The sequence below is a fragment of the Rattus norvegicus genome, chromosome 19 (genome assembly GCF_036323735.1).
Source record: "Rattus norvegicus strain BN/NHsdMcwi chromosome 19, GRCr8, whole genome shotgun sequence".
Classification (NCBI taxonomy): domain Eukaryota; kingdom Metazoa; phylum Chordata; class Mammalia; order Rodentia; family Muridae; genus Rattus; species Rattus norvegicus.
Genome location: NC_086037.1, coordinates 46,233,746 through 46,253,511, shown reverse-complemented (window position 1 = coordinate 46,253,511; position 19,766 = coordinate 46,233,746). Strand labels below are relative to the sequence as shown.

General features: G+C 43.3%; 1 protein-coding gene across 5 annotated transcripts in view; it reads left to right on the top strand.

Moving 5' to 3' along the window:
• Slc10a7 (solute carrier family 10, member 7) overlaps nt 1-19,766 on the top strand; it is a 224,314-nt gene that overhangs the window by 58,242 nt on the left and 146,306 nt on the right. For 4 of the 5 annotated variants that reach the window (NM_001010948.2, XM_039097586.2, XM_063277890.1 and 1 more), the window contains one exon: nt 10,388-10,426. The exons of the other annotated variant lie outside the window; for it this stretch is intronic. In NM_001010948.2, coding sequence (NP_001010948.1) covers nt 10,388-10,426 — 39 coding nt within the window. The remainder of the gene's footprint in view (nt 1-10,387; nt 10,427-19,766) is intronic. 5 annotated transcript variants of the gene reach the window in all.

Genomic DNA, 19,766 nt, shown 5'->3' with positions numbered 1-19,766 from the left:
ATAGGAAAGTGCCACCACATTGATCTTGAATTTTGACAAATAGTTTTGAAATGACCACATTTAAAAAAAAATTGATAAGGTTTTGCCTTGATTGACTGCCCTGATTGATTTTTCAAATCATAATCTAGTTGTGTATTTCTAAAGTAAAACCCCATTGTACAATGAATTAATTCTGCATATGCTAGGTTCTAATAATTCGGATTGTATAAGGACCCTTGTGCTTATCCAAATCCATGGGAATTATCATTTTATGCTTTTCATACGGTGCCTCACATGGCTTTAATGTCAGGCTAGTGTTAAAATGACTTTCCAGAGTCTTTTGCTTTCTGAATGAGTTTTCTTCTTTAAATGTCACGTTAGGGGCTGGTGAGGTGGGTCAGCAGGTAAAGGACGAGAGCTGCCAAGCCTCTTGACCTGAGTCCCATCCCCAGGGCCCACGGGAATGGAAGAGGAGACCAGAGGTGCACAGCTCATCTTCTGAGTTTCCTATTGCATCATGGGGTATGTACACACGTTTTACACACACACACACACACACACACACACACACACACTACACTTAAAAAATGTTACATACTGGTGTTCTTTCCTCTTGAGGGCCACTTTACCACTTACCTCTCAGGACTTGGAATGCTGTGATAATGAGGGGCACCACCCATGGGAAAATATCTCCAATACATATGTCAGGCAAGAGAAGATCTTAGCATGGAAAATGTCATTTCTAACATATATTCTGAATCTGAAGCTCCAGAAGAACTGATCCAGCTGCTGACTCTGAAGATTATAAAGGGTGGGCAGACTTACTAGTGACTTCAGTGGTGTCCATTTTGAGGAAAAGGGCCTCGATTGGATGGCCTGCGGAGGTCCCTGGCAGCCCTGCGACTCTACGCTGCTATGTATTCTCCCTGAAGATGGTAGGGAAGCTATTTTATTGCTAATGAAAAGGTGATGAGAGCTATTGCCGAGGGATTGATCCGTTGCCCTCTTACGCAGCTCTGAGATCCCCTGCCCTAATGGATGGAAAGGAGCAGAAATCCCGGAGTTGAGTAGCTGGAGTCTGAAACTTGTAAGAAACACTAGATTGCTTTGACAGAGGCTGTCACTTCCGTTTTGTGGATGCCCTTCTACACAAAGTGCCAGGGGAGTTTGTGGGCCAGATTTTCTCCTGGTGTGCTGAGAGCTTTGTCCATGGTTGGCATTGAACAGAGCGTCCATTAATTGATCAGAGAAATGCTCGTTGTATGCCACCAGGAGATATTGAGACAGCCCCCAGTAAGGAAAGTGGGGTCCTTAATGGCCAGGTTTTCTTAACCCTTTAAAGTCTTTGACTTTGTTTTAGGCTGTCGTCCATAACTGTGACTCTATGGGCTATTGACTTTCTGTATTCAAAAATACAAAATAAGCTTAACAAATTTGTTTTGTACTAATGAATAAGTAGAGGGGTATTTGGTTTATCTCTTTTTGTGGAGATTGGATAAGATGAAGAAAAATCAAACTTGAAGGAGTCTCAGGAAATTGGCATATCAAAAAATGTCAAGTACTACCTCACAATCTAGCTGATTTCTGTGCGGCCACATTCTAGATACTTACATGTGCTTGTTGTGCTATAAGCAAAGCAAGTTTTCTGTGCTTTGAGTGGAAGACTTGGTATGCTGTCTCGTACCCACAGTTCATCCCTCTCAGTAGTGATGATGGAGTGAGGATGCCAGGTAGGATGTTCCCCTGTGGGCACTGTCTTCAGTCCATTCAGCTTTTAACCTGACGCTGACAGAGCATCTCCTGATGGATATACACTGTTGTGCTATGTTAGCTCAGAGGTGGATGAGTGAGCCTCTAAGACTCGAATTATGCTTAATAGCTAACATTTCTTTCATGTTTTCCCACTTATTAAATACATTGACAATACAAAAACCTTAAAAACCAAGAAGCAGCATGGAGGAGAACATGTTTATGAGCCCATTCTCCCACATAAGCATAAACGCTTTAATATATTGGCCTATGCGCATTATTTACTAGTTTATAATTCAAGTGTAAAAGCCACTGTCTGTGGATGTCTGTTTAAAGTGGCCAGTGTGGCAGAGAGGGCAGCAGGACGGCTGGATTGGACTGTCCTTCTGACTCTCTGCTGTACCCATGACCTTGGGAAGACCTCTCTCCGCTCTGGAGTTTGATTGCTTCCCAGTAAAGGGCTTGCCAGTGGCTCTAAGGATCCTGCCCATTAGAATATTCTGCTTTCATTGAGGCTGAGATTTCAGGAGGAAGTCACATGCATCTCGATATTAAGGGCATTTACAAGCCGTCCTCTGGGCTGCAGTGACATTTTATCTTATTGTTGTGTACCAGTTTCACTTAAAGTAACTGCTTCTCCCAGAACCAGAACCGCAGGCTGAATTGGTGGATCTATTTGTGTTGGTAAATGTTCTGAGGAGAATGTAAAGAGGATCCTTTTAAGCTGGCTGGAAACAACTGCAGAATCTACACTGGGTTTGGTATTTTCTGGAAAAAGCATGCCAAGGAGCAAAGCACTGTAGCTGTTATTTGATTCTTTTTGCACCTCAAGAAAATTGATTTTGCCCTCTGTCTCTGGCTCTGAGCTCATCGTGAGAGGAGATTGGTATGCAAGGTCTGTTGCATATCAGACGCCAGAGCTCTAAAAGTGTTAAAAGGCATCTGGTTTGTCTTAGAAGGGTCAGTTTGCACATTAAACAGTTTTTTGTTGAAGAGTTAAATGTCCTTTTACTTTTACCGTTTTGTGTTAGGACTTTTTTTTTTTTTATGCATTTTAACGGTTATTTAAGGGTCCCCATGTGCTCAGAAAAGAATCTGAATGTATATGACTTAGAAAATAAGCCTGCTGCAAACAATGTGGACTCCTCCGTCAATACCATCCCAGGACTAGGAGCTGGAGTCGGAACAATATGTAAAAATACAGCTTGTGAAAGATTTCCTTTATTAACTGTCATCATCCACAGAATATATGTTCAAATAAACGTTGTGCAATAACTAAATTTGAGATTAATAGGCCCCTTAAGAAACAGCGAAGTCATTCAGAGTAGTCACTGAAAAATAGGCTGTAAGCCCGTGCATTGCACACATTGTCCTGCTTGCGTGCTCTCTCTGGTGTTGTAGCCATTCGTCACTGTCGGCTGACTCTGGGCTCGTTAAAACACGCCAGCACAAAAGCACTTAATTCTCTTAAGAGAAGTGGACACCTGATTCAGTGCAGTGCCCAGAAGCTGGGGCTTGCGTCTTTCCCCATGCCTCACTTGAGAGGATTGGATGCAAAGAAGAGCAGCAGATAAAGGCTGTGTAAAACAGATCTGTCCCACCTAGATCTCAAGTGGGCCTGGAGAAGTTAGAAAGAATTACCGTTTACTCCTGGACAACAAGTAGATAACAAACATTTACTCTCAAGTAGGATATGTATCAACGTTTCTAAGAATGGTAATTGTGTTAATTCCAGCAGTGGTTTTGGACTAAAAATTGAAGTGTTCCAAACTGAGTCTTTCTTTAAACTGGTGAATTCTTTGAGGCCAGCCTAACCTTTTCTTCGTTGTGTGCACTATTTGTTTAACAGCTGTTTCCTCCCTAAGGGCATAAAGGTAATTTTCAATTGTCTCACTCTCTGTCCCATCCCTACCACCCAAGAGAGAACAGTGGCACTGAGCAGAAGATCTTTTTGGAAGGGTTAAAGAGGTTACTTGGTCTTGGCTCCTGGGCCATTGGTGTAGGATATCAAGATGGGTAGACAAGGGGGCTGGAGAGATGGCTCAGCGGTTAAGAGCATCCGACTGCTCTTCCAGAGGTCCTGAGTTCAATTCCCAGCAACCACATGGTGGCTCACAACCATCTATAAAGAGATCCAATGCCCTCTTCTGGTGTATCTGAAGACAGCTACAGTGTACTTATATATATAATAAAATGAACAAATCTTAAAAAAAAAAAAAAAAAAAGATGGGTAGACAATATTCCACCATCTTGTTTAAGAGTAAATTTTAACATTCTAATTGCTTTTCTTGAGACTGGCTGGTCAGATAAATCACCAGAGAGTTTTCGGACTCCTTGTGTCTAAAACTCATACGTTATCAGCAGTGTTCTATTGAACGAATTCTAAAAGTATGACATTTTGTTTGTTTTGTTTAGTGAGAGAGAGAGAGACAGAGACAGAGACAGACAGAGAGAGACAGATAGACACAGACACAAACACAGAGACATAACAGAGACAGTGAACCTTGCCTGGAAACTTGGTAAGGTAGAGCTGGTCTGATTCCCTGGAAACTTGGGGTACACACCTGAGATGGTAGGCAGCTCCCTGCTCCTTGCCAGGTTCTTGGCCTTGAATACTTGCCATAGTCACCACATAAGGAAACGTGAGCTGTTGTCACACAGGCCCAGAACCGAGTTCTCTGTGCCAGTGAGGTACCTAGGTGCCGAGTGTTTAGCCAATAAACACTCCCCTTGCTGGACATTCCTCCCCACAAAAGATTTTTAATCTCAGGTCCACTCAGAGAAGTTGATATACATCCATTTTCCACAACACACAACCAGTAACCAGTTTGGAGCCAGGACTGTCTTTTCTATGGAGAATCACTGTGGGGACGGTGACGAAGGCCTTTGCATACAGATCCATAGTTTAAGTGTCCTGTAGAAGGCCCATGTGTGCTCCCAGACTTCTGTGTTCATCAAGAGCCAAGCTGAGCTCCCATCCTCAGTCCTAGGCCCCCAATGGTCCTGGCCTCGTTCGGGCCTATGGACCCCCGATACTTCATTCATGACTGTTCTGTGGTCCCCAGCAGTGACTGGGTGCCCAGGGGTCAGGAAATACCAGCCTCAGCTTCCCACATCTCAGGCTGTGTTTCCCACCCCAGGAGAGGTGTCTCGATCTTCCCTGAAGCCCAGCACCTGCCAGGCGGAGGTGTTGGAACAAGTGCAGTCAAGCTTCCAGAGGCATTTTTGGAGAGGGAAGGGCTTTGGGATCCAGAAGTCCTAGGTAGTGAGTGACAGGTACCCATATCTGTGGTAATGTTTGGCATCACTGAGAAAATACCATCCAGAGCATTTTGCAATTCCCTCAGACCTTTTGTGGTGTGCTTAACCTTTCTGTGGTCTTCATCTTCTTCTTTTTACTCATTTTGAAGAAAAAAAAAACCTGATTTTTTTCCTTCCTTCCTTCCTTCCATCCCTCCTTCCTTCTCTCCTTCCTTCCTTCCTTCCTTCCACCATTGAGGAACAAACGCTGGCCCCTGAGAGACTGTTAGATCAGGCAGTGCTCACAGTGGGAAGTGTGTACAGGTGGGCTGATGCTGGGCACACACTGCTCTTTCTTGCCTCAGGATGCAATAGCTACAAAAGTTTGCTGAGCTCAGCAGGCCTAGGTGCCAGCCACACATACCCCCTTCCTCTGTTACAAACTATAGCTGTCATTCCTGATGTCTTTTTATCACAGTGAGGAGCAGCTTTGTCCAAGGACTACGGACATGTATCTGTTCTGCTCTGGAATTACCACATCTAATCCCAGAGTGTCTCAAATCCCGCTTGTTCATCTCCTGGTAGCATGAGGTCATAGGGCGTCAGAGGCTGGGCAGGCCTTGTGTTACTGGTCACTCTCATAGGTGCAGGATTTTGTTATTCCACTCTGCTTTGTCCCTCAGATCCCACCCACCCTTGGCAGCCAGAGCCCAGCTTCACTACCATGGACATGGCTGCAGCATCAGTCAGCTCCTAGGCTTACCCATGCTGGTGTGGCCCGGCTCTGGTGTGTCCAGGATCTATTTCATTTTGGTTTTGCTAATTGTTTAGTGATCTGCTTCAGCCCTTCATTGAATGTAAGAATTGTAAACCTGAGGTACTTCCTCCCTCGATAGCTGTTCCATCACCTCTCATGGCCTCATGCTTAGTTAGCTGTCTGGATTTACTCATTGTCATTAAACAACCCATGGTTCTTTGCACTTCGGGTTACACTTTAACCCAGTCTTTAATCCGTCTGTCCAGACTGCTTTTGCCACAGTGCCTCCTGGAGTGTGGTAGCTCAAAGTGAGTCCAGAACAAACGTGAAAGTTCTGAGGCATCAGTTCAGCTCACGTGGCTTTGAGATAACCTCACAGCACCAAGAACTAAAGTATACCTGGTTCAACCTCCCATCCTTTCCTTTCCCCTGCCCTTGCTGGGTGGTGGTCTGGTCCAAGCAGTTCCCCATCTTCATTCCCATCTTCCAGACAGAAAGCAAGTCCATGTCTCTGCATTATTCTTTCTCTGCTCTGGCCACTCAGGTAAAGTACACAGGGTTATGTTTCTAAAAGCTCTTACAGTCCTTTGCAGCCAAGCATGGAGCATGGTCCCTCGGTCAACTTGCCCTGCCCCCAACTTGAGAGGGGGGAGGACAAATGAGCCTTCTCTGCAGAAGGAAGAGGAAAGCCAAGTAGTGCTTCTGGGACTTTTCATCCGTCATTCTTCTCTGTGGTTTCCAGTCTTCATCCAAACTGCAGAGGAAGGATGCCTTGGCCCAGGTTTGGCATCTTTTCGCAGGTGCTGAGATTGAGTTTGGTCTCTGACCTGTGTGTACACATAGTTTCTTTACCTTAGAGCATTTTAGGAATTTAGCACAGCCACAAGCATCCTTTTAACATCTTAGAAACATTTCCTTGTGCCGTAATCCAGAGTCAAGGTATTCAGCATTGAAAGCCAGGAGCTTTACAAATTACTTGCGATAAATCATTCTTGTTTTATGTAAGTGGTGGATTTTCATTGTTTTCTTTAGTGGACATATAAGGGAAGGGCAGAAGGGACTACCACCAAGACAGACTTTGATATAGTATCATGAGAAGACTTGGTGCCCAGCACTGTTCATATGTTAAAGGGATTAGACATGTTTATGTAAGTCCAGAGCGTGAAAGCTGGGCAGAGCTCTGCACTCCTGGGATTTGTGAGCTTCAGGCTTTCCATAAAGTAGAACTTGACAGCATTCCATTCAGTAATGGGAAGGATTGTGTCTGTGGCTTCAAAGCTCTCCATCCCAATTGTTTCCAGGTTTTTAGGAGATTTATTTTAAATGATTACAGATAGGTTATGAAGAAAGTTGAACTTTACCAAGTAATTTAATAAAGGCATGTTATATAATATGTGATAAAATATTACTATGTGATAAAGTATCACCTTATTAGATACACTGAAAGCAGTACACACACACACACACACAGAGCACAAGATGCTACACACACACACACACACACACACACACACACACACACACACACACTGGAACACAGGAGGCTTCTTTACCTGAAACAGAAAAAGGAGAACAGGAAAGGTTTGAGGTCCCAGTTGTAGTATTATATCCCCAGTGATCTAACTCCCTGCCAGGAATGGCCTCATCAGCTGGAGACCAAGCTTAAGTAAGGGAACCTCAGAAGAGCAAAGTTTCTGACTGCAACAGTAACCAGTGAGGTGCTGGAAACCCGGTCTCAGGTTCAGAGCAGACTCCCTTCCAGCTGCAACAGTAACCAGTGAGGTGCTGTACCGTCTCAGGTTCAGAGCAGGGTGCCTGTGGCAGCTCATGTCTGGGTCTCAGTTCATAGATCTTGTTTTTTCTTTAAAGATTTTTAAAAAGCATGTAAGCCCAGTAGTGGATTGGGGGGGGGGGGTGCATTACAAGCTAAATGCTTGCCTGCTACTGTTCCTCTTGAGCTTTCTAGCTTCAAAGGCAGCCAGCAAGAGCCATCTGCAATGCACAAAGCAGGAGCTAAAGTCCTAACTTTATTCGGAAACCAATCATTACGGTTTGGCACAAGGAGAGGAAAGAGAGCAAGAAGTGACTTACTATCCACTGCCACCCCGGTCTGTCAGAATAGAGAACAACAGTGTGGTAGTAAATAAATAAATAAATAAATAAATAAATAAATAAATAAATAAATAAATAAATAAAAGACAAACTGGTCTTTTCCTGGTTATGGTATCAGATCCAGTCTTCTGGGTCTGTCAGTCCTTGGACTCTGTCAGTCATAGTAGGACAAGCTTGGAAGAGGTGGGTTTTGGAATTTCAAGACATCTGATTTGTTTCTGTAATTCTGTGAACACATTCAGTTCACGCTGAGGGTGAACTTCCGCACACTCCTTCCTTAGGAGACCTTTGCCTGCAGTGAGCAGAGGTGAATAGAGTGTGACAGGTGTCATGAATGACAGAAGCTCAGTGTCGTAGCGGCTGGCATGGGTTTGTTCAGGTCACCTATGAGTGTAGCGCATATATGCCAATGTGTATGGGGTGCTGGCTCACTGAAAACTCGGCAGGGTGGTTCCTGAACTGATTTGTTAGGATAACTGAGTTGCCTAAGTCCTACCCATCCCCTTGATGGGAGAATTAATCGTTTTTGGTCAGAGAGCGAAAGTGTAAGAAATATTGTGATATGAGTAATTTGGAGAAATTGGGAGTAGTGTAATGGGGTAGGGAAGGAACAGGGGGAGCTCTGTTTAGGGAACGCTTTGTAGACTGTGAAGGGACTGGATACCCCACCCCACATCAGAACACTTACGTCATAAATGGTAAGCTGCATAGACGGCAGTCTCCGAAACTCCCAAAATCATAATTCCCTCCTGTAGTACTGCTGTACAGTGGGCCCAGTGGCTTCAGTGTCTGGCTTACCCTGCTCCCTGAAGCACTCAGAACTCTAAACCAATCATTTCAGATCCATGTTCAGAATCTGAAAGCAGCCAGGAGGTAACTAAGACATCCCATTTTGGTACCTCGATCGTCTCGGCTGAGCCACATGAAGCAGTACTAATGGTTGGGCCACAAGGGCAGACCGGAGAGACTGCTCCTTGGGTTTCCTTCCATACGACGTTTGATTTCTAGTGACTCCATGTTTCTGTAAGTGCGAGGCAGACTCGCCATCCAGTAAACGGGTCTGAAAATGACTTGGGAGGAGGTGCTCTGGAGGTGCTGGTTTCTTTCTTTGAAAAGGCTGAGTCTGTCTTGAGCACAGAACATGGTGTCTGCATCGGGACTGTTGGAAGCACAGGAAGGAGGCTGGCGGTCCCTGCTGAGCTGAGCACAGCTCACAAGTGTCCCTTTATTTTTCTCTGTCTGGAATTTTCCTGGAATTGTCCATAGTGAGACTCTAGGACGATGCTAAAATATATTGCTATGGTCGATGTTTGCCGTCTGTGATATTTTATGTAGTTGAATCTTTCTTCTACCCCATCTCTCCCAGTACAACACAGGACACCATATGCCACTGTCCCTGTTAGGGAGCAAAGGTTTCCCCGGTCTGTGCTTGTTGTCTGTGTTCCTGCCACAGAGGAGCTGGGGTCCAGTGCCATCTTTTATTGATAGGACCAGCAAAGGAGAAATCTAATGAAATTATCAAAGCTTTGAATTAATTATGAAGTGGCAGAAGAGAGCCAAGCTCTCTGGAGCCAGCGGCCTCATTACACATTCACTCTCATTGCGTCCTCGTCCTCATCTGGAGCCGAAGGTGCTCTCAGCTACAGCTTAGTGGAGCTCTGGACTTCAGTCAAACTTCCCAAACCAACGCCCTCTTTCTCCATGGCGGCCGAGTGTCCATAACGATTAGCAACACTGCTCTGGACTGGCCGGGCATTTGGGCAGGTTTTTCTCAACCTTTTTTTGTCTTTTGTCTAGTTTTAGCTTTCTTTCTCTCCTCCCTCCTTTCCTCCCTCCCTCCCTCTCTTCCTCCCTCCCTCCTTCCTTCCTCCCTCCCTCTCTCATTTTCTTTCATCAGATGTTGTACGGGTTCCCCACTTTTGAGTAATATGAAAAGCCATCAGGACTATGTATGTAGCTTTGTAGAACACAGGGCTGAGTTAGTTGACGGCTGTGTGGCTTCTCCAGGGACTCAAGGATGCTCTGGTAAGCCGAGCCAGTGGTTTCTTCTTTTACTTGGGATACCAAATGCATGTTTTCTCGCTTGTTTCTAACGCAGAATGATTAGCATGACACGTTCTCCTGGTCTCAACGGCCCTGTCCTTGGTACTAAAGTGTGGGACAATAGCTGTCACCTAGTGGTGACAGTTCTTTGGTAGAAAGTAATTAGAGTTTGTCTTACCGTCTTATTAATATGCACTTATGTATAAACCAACCTCCTGTTTTCATAGTGAAATCAATAGCAGGCTTTGATTTACTATTGGAGATGGTTCCTTTGGACCGTCATACAGTTTTGAAGCATCTCCTGTCCAGCCTTTTGCTGCCTGCTTCTGAAAGCGATTATTGATGAATTTCTAAGCTGCAGCCATCTATCTTAGTAAACTACAGGGCACTACCGAGCTTCGAAAGCAGTGACTGCGGTCCAGCAGCAGGAGAGGGGGAGTGGGAGCCTCTGCTTGCCCTGCTCTGCATACTTTCACTGAGCTTTTCTCCTGTTTATTTTCCCCACAGGCAGCTGCAATATTTAATTCAGCATTTGGAAGTTTTTTGGTGAGTACTCATGGTTTTAATTTTTCTTTTTTTTCCATTTTTTATTGGATATTTTATGTATTTACATTTTAAATGTTACCCCCTTTCCCAGTCCCCCCTCTCCCCTCCTCCCTCCCCCTGCTTCTATGAGGCTTCTCCCCCTCCCACTCACCCCTCCCTTAATTTTTCTTAAGATATCACTTTACACAAATGATTTAGGAAGAGCCGAACTTTTTTTTTTTTTTACTCTTATTTAAATATAAAAGTTTTGGGATCTTTGCATGTACCCTGACACATACCCCAAGGAAAATTAGTAAGCCAAAATAAGTGAATCTTCCCATACAGTGTATTTTGGAGGCTCAGGTTTAATTGTCTGTTAATCAATTCAGGGAATCAACGAAAATGCTGTGGGTCTCCTTATAGGGGTTATGTGAATATGTCAATATATTGATCACTTAATGAGCTCCTTTGGATGATTATTATTTTGTGTCATGGGATCGAGGATTTTGAAAAGGAGACATGACCCAGCTGGTCAGGAAGGGAATGCTAATTTATGGCCCATCATTATTTTCTACCTCCCCTGTCATCTGGAGCTATCTGAGAAATATTTATGGAGCAATAGCCACAACAACAACAACAACACTGAATGAGGATTTAAGTCATGTGTAAGTTGCAAGGAAATCTAGTTTTTAAAAGAGATTGAAATATAAAGTTACATAAAATGAGTCACAAGCAGTTCCACCTTTATAAGCCGAGCCACTGTAATTACAAGGCTGTTGTTTCAACATTAGATTATCACTTCTAAAATAAGTTATGACAACATAGACTTGTTATGAAAGAGTGGAGAAATAGCTTGTTATTATTTAATAATACCGCTTTACCGTCAAATTTGCTAAATTCATGAAAATGAATTAGAATATCTGTTTTAGGTGCGGAACTTACTTATAGACCTTTAGTGCCTTGACTTGCAAATGACTAGGAATAAAAACCAGTGGGATATAAACTGGCTTCTGGGTCTGCTAAAATGCCCACTATGTGTGCTTATTCTGTGTCACATATTGTATGCAGTAAATGAGTGTTCAAGCCTTCAAACACATTGTTAACCTAACGTCAGTTCCACAAAATGCCACATGGCTTTGGAAGCCTGCTGCCTTTCACATTGCTGTTGATTCTGTCCCATACAGTGCTGAAGTGTGTCTCATTCATACAGATGTTTTTGGGTTTTGCTGTTGTTTGTCTGTTTTTGGTGCCGTATTTTATTGGGCTTAGAAGCAAAGTAATAAAGTCTATTTAAAAATAACCTTTTGGCCAGGTAGGGTAGCTAAGTCTGTAAGCCTAGCACTTGGAAGGCTGAGGCGGTAGGATTGTTACAAGTTTAAGGCTATCTTCAGCTACATAATGAGCCCTGTTTCTCTCTCTCTCTCTCTCTCTCTCTCTCTCACACACACACACACACACACACACACACACACACACACACACACACATACACACACAGAGGTGGGGGAGGGGGAGAGAGAGCATTCACATATTGAATTTTAATACTGCTTAGTTTAGAATTAATAATATCTTACCAAGTCACTTTTATTTCTTCGGGTATTATTCTCCATATTGTTACAATTGTTTAACAGAAAATATGTGTGAAAATATGAATTTACTGGAAGCCAGTATTGGAGTGGTTTGAAATCCTATACCTCCACTATGAACCTGGCTTCCTAAGTTGCTTACTTATGAAATTCCCATGATGCCCGAGGAAATGCAATAAGGTGATTGTGGCTGACGCAAAACCCACTGTCCGTTCACTGGAGAGAGCGGTCACTCCATAAGTTTGAGCCTTATGTTGTCCAGTGGAGCCACTCGCTGCTTTATTCCGAGCTCAGAGGCATGCTCAGGTCCAGAGGGAGAGTTTCTACCAAGAGCCTCTGCAGCTCCCTCCCTTCTCAGTGGTGTCTTCTTACTTGGTTTCTCTCCTTCCTTTCTTCACTTTTTCCTTTTCCTCGTTAAACCTTAGTGCATCTCATGGATCAAAATTGTTTATGGAAGTCTGGCCACATGGCTGTAGATGGGACACATTAAAAAAAAGCCATGTCAAAGTTAAGACGCTAAAGAGAAGATGTTACTGTAGATACAAGGTCGTGCTTCTGGATACATTGTGTGGCACGGGCAGCTGTACTCAGTGTAGAGGTCTGGCGAGCGCATCTCTCCACGCTGGCCTTCAGGACGGGTGCCACTGTATAGAAGGATATAAGGTAACACAAGTGTCTTTCTATTTTACATTCCCTTCCTTCCTTTTCTCTCCTTTTTCTTTGCCAAAGTTGAAGATTCCTAGTAGGGATCTGAGTCTGTGCATGTTTTACCCCAGTGTAAGAACAGATAATTCTATTTTTTCCTTCCTTCTTTAACATAATTACAACAAATTTTGGTTGTTAAAAATGCGTTCAGGTCTCATCCATATGACATGATGACTTGGTCTCCTGGGGGATAGGACTCATCTTTCTGCTCTCCCATCCATAGCATGTGGTTTCCTTCCCCGAGGTTGGCTTGTGGGCTGCCCCCTCCCCTTCGCCCCCATGGTGGTACTCCTGAAATTCCAACACCATCCTTCCACTAATATCTTCTAGAAATTAACCACACAATCACACCTCAACAGCGAATGTAGCAGTTTGCCACAATTTCTGTCACTGAAGGTGACAGATTATACTTTCTGCCTATGAGGAATACACAGAAGTATGCATGGGTCTGAAGAAAGAACTCATTTTAGTAGAATGATGTGTGACATTGGTCTTTGAGTTGGTATTATGAAAACTCCCTCTACAGAGGGGAACTTCTGAATTATAAATCATCTTAAGGATTTTCTTTATGAAGGAATTTTGTGCTTATAGTTAGTACCACCCGATTGGAAGCAGGATGGGTTTGAATTCTCTCTTGACCGAATATTAACTGAACCAGATACCTTCCCTCTATATAATGTGGACAAAGTGTATCATCTCCTATAGAACCATGCTGACAGTAGTTAAGGACAACTTAAAGAAAATGAGCTAAAGTTTACATCTAGGTGTCGGTCCAATCTCTGATATTAGACGTTTTTATGTGTGACTAATGAAATCCACCAAATGAAGAAATTATTTCTGCCAAGTTCTATAAGCTCTAAGATCAACTGAATCAATGGCTATTTCCTGGTTGTGAGTTGTCATTCTTGTCTTTGTGTGTGTGTGTGTGTGTGTGTGTGTGTGTGTGTGTGTGTGTGTGTGTTTGTGCGCGTGCATATGTTATGTGACTACCCCTCCTTGTGTGTGTATGTGAGCATGTGCATATGTTTTAACACAAAAGAAACGATCACTTATAGCCAGAGAATCCATATGTTAGAATCTGTATATATTCTCTTATGTACTCTATCAGTGCACATGTATTGTAACAATCTATACAAACATTCTATATATATTAGAATCTGATATACATTAGTATTTCGGGTTAATTCCGATTACCTGAAACCTTTGAAAGGTTTTTATTAGAAGAAATTTTAGAGAAAGACCTAAGGGTATTCTTGTTGATTTGTTTCAGGCATCTGGGTATAACAAATAAATACGGTACACGTTTACAGCTACTTTAATAATGTCCCAGGTCTAATTCAAGCACTGTGATTTTAAAAAATAATTGTTACATAAAACTTTTTTTAGTAGAGGCCTATTGGTAATAACTAATGATAGATGAATTCAATGTACATAAATTCCTTGTGCCAGAGAGGGTTTCTCTAAGTTAGGAAGTTAATGCCCCTCCCTCCTCTGCTGGGTTCAGTTGTTTAGTTTATTGCTGTTGTGGAATGTAGGAAGGGACTGGAGATTTCCTTCTTGATGAGGTGTGACTAGAATTTGGTGACTCCGTGTGGAACTAAGATGATGTCTAAATGCCTGTGCTCCTATATCCTCCACAATGCAGATGCCCCCGCATCCCGTGCAAAACCCGCACATTTTAAGAGCAGTATCTCCCATGTTACATTCTCATCAGAAGGAGGTGTGTTTGCTTTTAGAGTTAGATTTTTAAAACGATTTATGTGGTTTTATGTGTATGAGCGTTTGCCTGCATGTGCATGAGTGCACTGCATGTGTACGTAGTGCCTGTAGAGCCCAGAGGAGGCCAACAGCAGAAATAGTGAAGAACCTCATGTTAACGAAGGGGGCTAGTTTTCCTCCCTTCACCTTTCTCTTTCCTTCTCCTCCAACACTCGGTCTCTCCCTCTCCTTCCCTCCCTCCCCTCTTCTCCTGCTCAACCTCCTCTCTGTACAAGTTCTTACAAGCTCATGATGCTCTTGCCTGAGTCTCCTGAGTGCAGGAAGCCAGACATTTGATTTCTTTTCTCCTTCCTTCCTTCCTTCCTTCCTTCCTTCCTTCCTTCCTTCCTTCCTTCCTTCCTTCCCCTAAGTCTAGCATGTATTTAGTTTACTTGGAATCTTGGTTTACCCCTCAAAGTTCACGACTTACTTGATTTTCATTTAAACTTTAACTCTAAACAAACAAGCGTCTTCGTTTGCAGGTGGCTGGTGCTACTCTGTACAGTACCATTTCAGAGGCATCTTTGTAGCTTGGATGTCACATGATCAGGACTTGCCTCCCAGATGTTCCCCTTTACAGCATGGGGCAAATCACCTGTTGGGACTAATGACTGTCCGGAAGGCTGGATTGCTGGCAGTCACCTAGTTTGACACGTTGTGCTGATTACCTTAGTCAACACAGTGCCAGCCACACAAGCTGAGGCTCAGGAGAGCCAGATGCTGTGTTCTGTGCCGGTAATTCCAGCCCTAGGATACAGATACTGGAGGCTCGCTGGGGCTTGCTGGCTAGCCAGCCTGCCTACACTACTTTCTGAGTTACAGACAGGGAGTGAGCCTCCCTCAACACACAGGGTGGACCCTAGCTTACACAAACCATGACAAAGCATTACCATTGGTTCATTTAACGTGACACAAAACACAGAGCTCACCCAAAGAAAACACAAGTTGATTCTAAAGTCAACTATGAGTGATTGAGAACCAGGAAGACAGACTTAGGGCCCCACAGATCCCATAGTTCCATATGGAAGTAGTTTCCGAAAGCTTTTTTAAGACAAGAACACAGACAATCATAAAGAAACACATTAGGTGGATGAGTTAAAGCAAACAGGCCTCGTCTCTGCTGTGGGCCTCAGAGGCTATCTGATGTCATCTTTTGGTGTTGGAGGTGGGGGAGGGCTAGGTTTCTGTACATTCCAAAGGACCTACCTCATTCATTGTCCCAAAGAAAGTAGCTCACACACAAGGAGGAACAATAAAGGGTTCTTAAGGGCGCTACAGATGGCCCAAGATAATTTGACTTCCGAGCGCCAGAGCTCTGCAGATGTCCCGGGAAAGAAGGCTGCAGCTTCCCAAGAGCTTCCTTCACACAGACAGAAAACTTGAGTGTCCTCATAAGTGCACAGCTTATTTCCAGATACCGAAGCAAAAACAAAGAACATACATAAGTATGTAGGGGGAAAGTCACAGTAAAAGCGTGAAGCAGCAGAAAGGCAGGGCCTCCCCCGTGCAGGTTCCCGGCGTCCAGCCTCCATTGTGGGTCTTGCCGTGTCAGCATTCTCTTTGTTAAATCAGACCTACTTTTAAAATTTGAATTTATCTCAAGCCCAAACTCCATAGCAACACTATAAATAAAAAAACTATCTTGTTATGACTAGAGGTAGCAGATATTAAATCACTTGGACAGAAGCTGCTGTAACTTCCTAGGTAAACTCTGCAGCCTACACAGGCTGTCTCCTGCCTGCCCTCCTTCTCCCAAAGACAGAATTAACACCGTTACAGAGAGAATTGCCTGTGTGTGAGTCTGCTTTTCTCTGAGTCTCTCCTTGTGTCCACTGAGTATGAACACTGCTCTTGGGTTTCTCAATCACTTCATCAAGAAACAGGCTAGAACTCTTTGGGACAAAGAAAAGTCCAGAATCAGGGGTTCCAGCAGTGAAGTGCGTCCCTGTGTCTCAGACTCTTCTCTGTACAGTGCTTTTCCAACCCTAGCCAAGTGTTTCTAAGAACCAGACGTGCTAGAACCAAAGACATGCCGTGTCGCTTGGGAAGGAGGGCTCGCTCACAGCTGGATTTGAATTCGTTTTAAAACAAACTCTTACTTGAATTAACCAATGAAAATAAAAGTGATCTTGTTCTTTAATAAAATTGTGTGGAATGACTCCCTAGTCCATCTTACCACAGCGCTCCCTCGGCCTGGTGGGACTGGGGAGCAGTAATGCATTAGTCACAGTGGCCATTTTTCTTGCAGATTTGTGACGTAGATTTAATTATGGGGATGACCAGCAACTTACAAATCTAATTTCGGTGGAGGTTGAGGCAATTTTTTTTTTATTTTAATAATGATGGATTTTTTAAAGCAATGATTTCATTACTATTTAAAGAAATCTACTAGTGTAGAACTAGCCAATTGACTACAGTTATTTTATTACCCTTTAACAGATAGCATGTGCTTTCATTTTTATTTTTATTAATTTTTAAAATGTCATCATTCCCAAAATAAAAAAGTATTTGCTCCAAAATCTTTTTGGGCAATAATAAATACTATGCACTACTTTGGATGTTTATAAAGGTCCTCCTTAGAAAGTGACCCTTGAAGTTGGTTAAAATCGAGATTAAGTTTTGTTAATTTGAATCCAAGCGACTAGAACTGCTATTGGAACTGGACTTTCAGCCCAGCACCTCCTGGTTCTTAGTGGGAACACACTTCTCATCCTCTTAGTTCTCTTTCTCCAGAGCATACATCTACCAAGGTTAATCTAGTTCTCCATTGTAACCACCTCCCATTGCCTGTTGGCTTTGTTATCGTTGGCAGAAAGTTCAAGTTTTCTCGTCACATATACAGAGATCTTCTGGATGTTAGTCTTTGCCCATGTTGGGTGTTCAGTTCTGAGTTCTGACAAGCGTGCCCATGTACACTGTGGCGCAGTCTAGGGTAGGGTGATTTCTGTTTGATCAGACGTTTGTGCCGCTTTGTTCTCGGTCCTTCTCCCAGCTGAGCTCCTAAGCACTACTTAATGTGTCCCTTTGCTTTTTCCAGAGGGACCTGTGAGTGGCCCTCTTCAAGTCCATCTTCCAGATGAGCCTGGCTACCTTCCCTTTGTGCTTTCCCCTTTGTGGTTCTTGTCATGTTATCACATTCATCAGCAAACCTTGCCATTGCTAAGTCACACTGCAGTCTTAGGAAGTGACTGCTGATGGGCTTTCGCTGGTGTGGTAGGTACTTCAGAGAGTGATTGCCCGTGTGTGTTAAGGGCGTGAAGGTCTCTAGGGTGCTGCTGTTGGGAGGTGCTGTGAATCTTACGTGGAGAACTGTGGGGATTCAGGGGGCGCTGGGCAGCCACACCTGCCAAGGAGGTGTTCAGTTTGCTCTGGTCTCCTGGCCCGTGCCATTCAGCATCTCAGCAGAGATCTAAAACCGTGCTCTGCCATATCACAGACAGAGCCTCTAATGCTGGGCCAAAGGGAACCTTTCTCCCTCTCTCCAAGTTTCTCCATAAGGTACTTTGCTATGGTGCTAGAAAGCTGATAACTTGCTTTTTGTGATTGTGGATTTAGAGACATTACCCCATATCTCTCAGGGAGGACTTAGGAATGAAATTGCTGGGATATGAGGAATGTGTTTTGAACTAATTAATAGCAGCCTTCAAACTTTTGCTCTGGACCAGGTTCCCAGAGGACAGTGTAGAGCCCAGTTGTTCCACATCCTTGCTAGCCCTTGGCTCTAGCGGGTTTTTAATTTAGTCATCCTGCTGTCCTGTTGTAACATGTCATCGTAGATTTCATTTCCTTTCCTCACTGGCTAATGATGATGGATCATTTTTATGAGCGTTTATTTGCCATCTGTATGTCTTCTTTGACTGTTCATATTTCTTGCCTATTTAAAAAAGAAACTGAAATGCTCGTTTCTTTATACTTGGGTGTGGGTCTTTATTTCGGATACAAATCACTTATCAGACGTTTACAAGTCATTCCTCCTAATGCATGTACACACATACACACACACACACACATACACATATACACACACAGACACACAGACACATATACACACACAGACACACACACAGACACAGACACATATACACAGACATACACACACAGACACACACACAGACACATATACACACACATACACACAGACACATATACACACACATACACATACATAGACACACACACATATACACACATACACACACATAGTATCTTCTCTTTTATTATTATTAGCAGTGACTTACAAGGCGAAATTCATTTTATTAGGCCCAACTTACTGTTTTTTGTCTTTCATATCTTAGCTTTTTTTTGCTCAAATTCACATTTTACCTAAAGCCACACAGCTTTTCCTCCTATGTCGTCTCTCAGTGTTGGTTTTAACATTTTCACTTAGGTTTGTGGTCCATTTGGAATCCATGCTTAGACGTGTTGCAGCTGGGATCTGTTGCTATGCTTATGATTGTAAAGGTTAAAATTATGGTTTTAAAAGATCCTTGGTTTGCTTGTTTATCTGTGCATATGAGTGTTTGCATGTACTCCTGCCAAAAGTGGGCATCAGTTCCTAGAAGAGATGGTTGTGACCCAGCATGTGGTTTCTGGGACTTGAAAAGGTAAAAATGTAAGCTTGAAAATTAGAGACCCAATTTAAATGCATACTTGGTAGTGTAGTAGTAATCCTACCACACCAGAGAGGGAAGCAAGAGAATGAGGGGTTCAAGGCCAAGCTGGGCTACACCAGACCTTGTCTCAGAGAAAAAAAGAAACAATTTAATGACGTTGTAAAAACTAGGTCAAATACAGATTTAAATGGTCTTAGAAGTACTTAAAAGTAGACAAATAAAGGCAGAAGAAAGAGAATGAAAGGAAAAGCCCCAAGGTGATAGCAAGGAACTAGGTAATGTGACTGGTCTGTCAGCACCGGGAAAAGTGAGTGCACCCCTTCTTTAAAGCCTCCTGTACGGCCCCTGTGGCTGAGCTGGGTGGACCTGCGATGCAGGCACTGCTGTGGCTTGTCATCTGGCCACAGGGGAAAATTAAGTGTGATCTAGAAAGTCGTAAGGTTTTGTGACTAACAGGAGGAGCTCTGGAAAATGGATGTATATTAACATTTATATTAATATAACAATGTATTTTATTAACACATAATTATAGACAAGATTTATTTATTTTTCTTAAGATAGAGTTTCATGTAGCTCAGGATAGCCTTAAACTTCTAATCCTCTTACATACATATCCTATGTGCTGGAATTCAGGTGTGTGCATCCATGCCTAGTTTTATGAGGGAGTTTTGGGCCTAGGCAAGGACTCTGACATCTGGG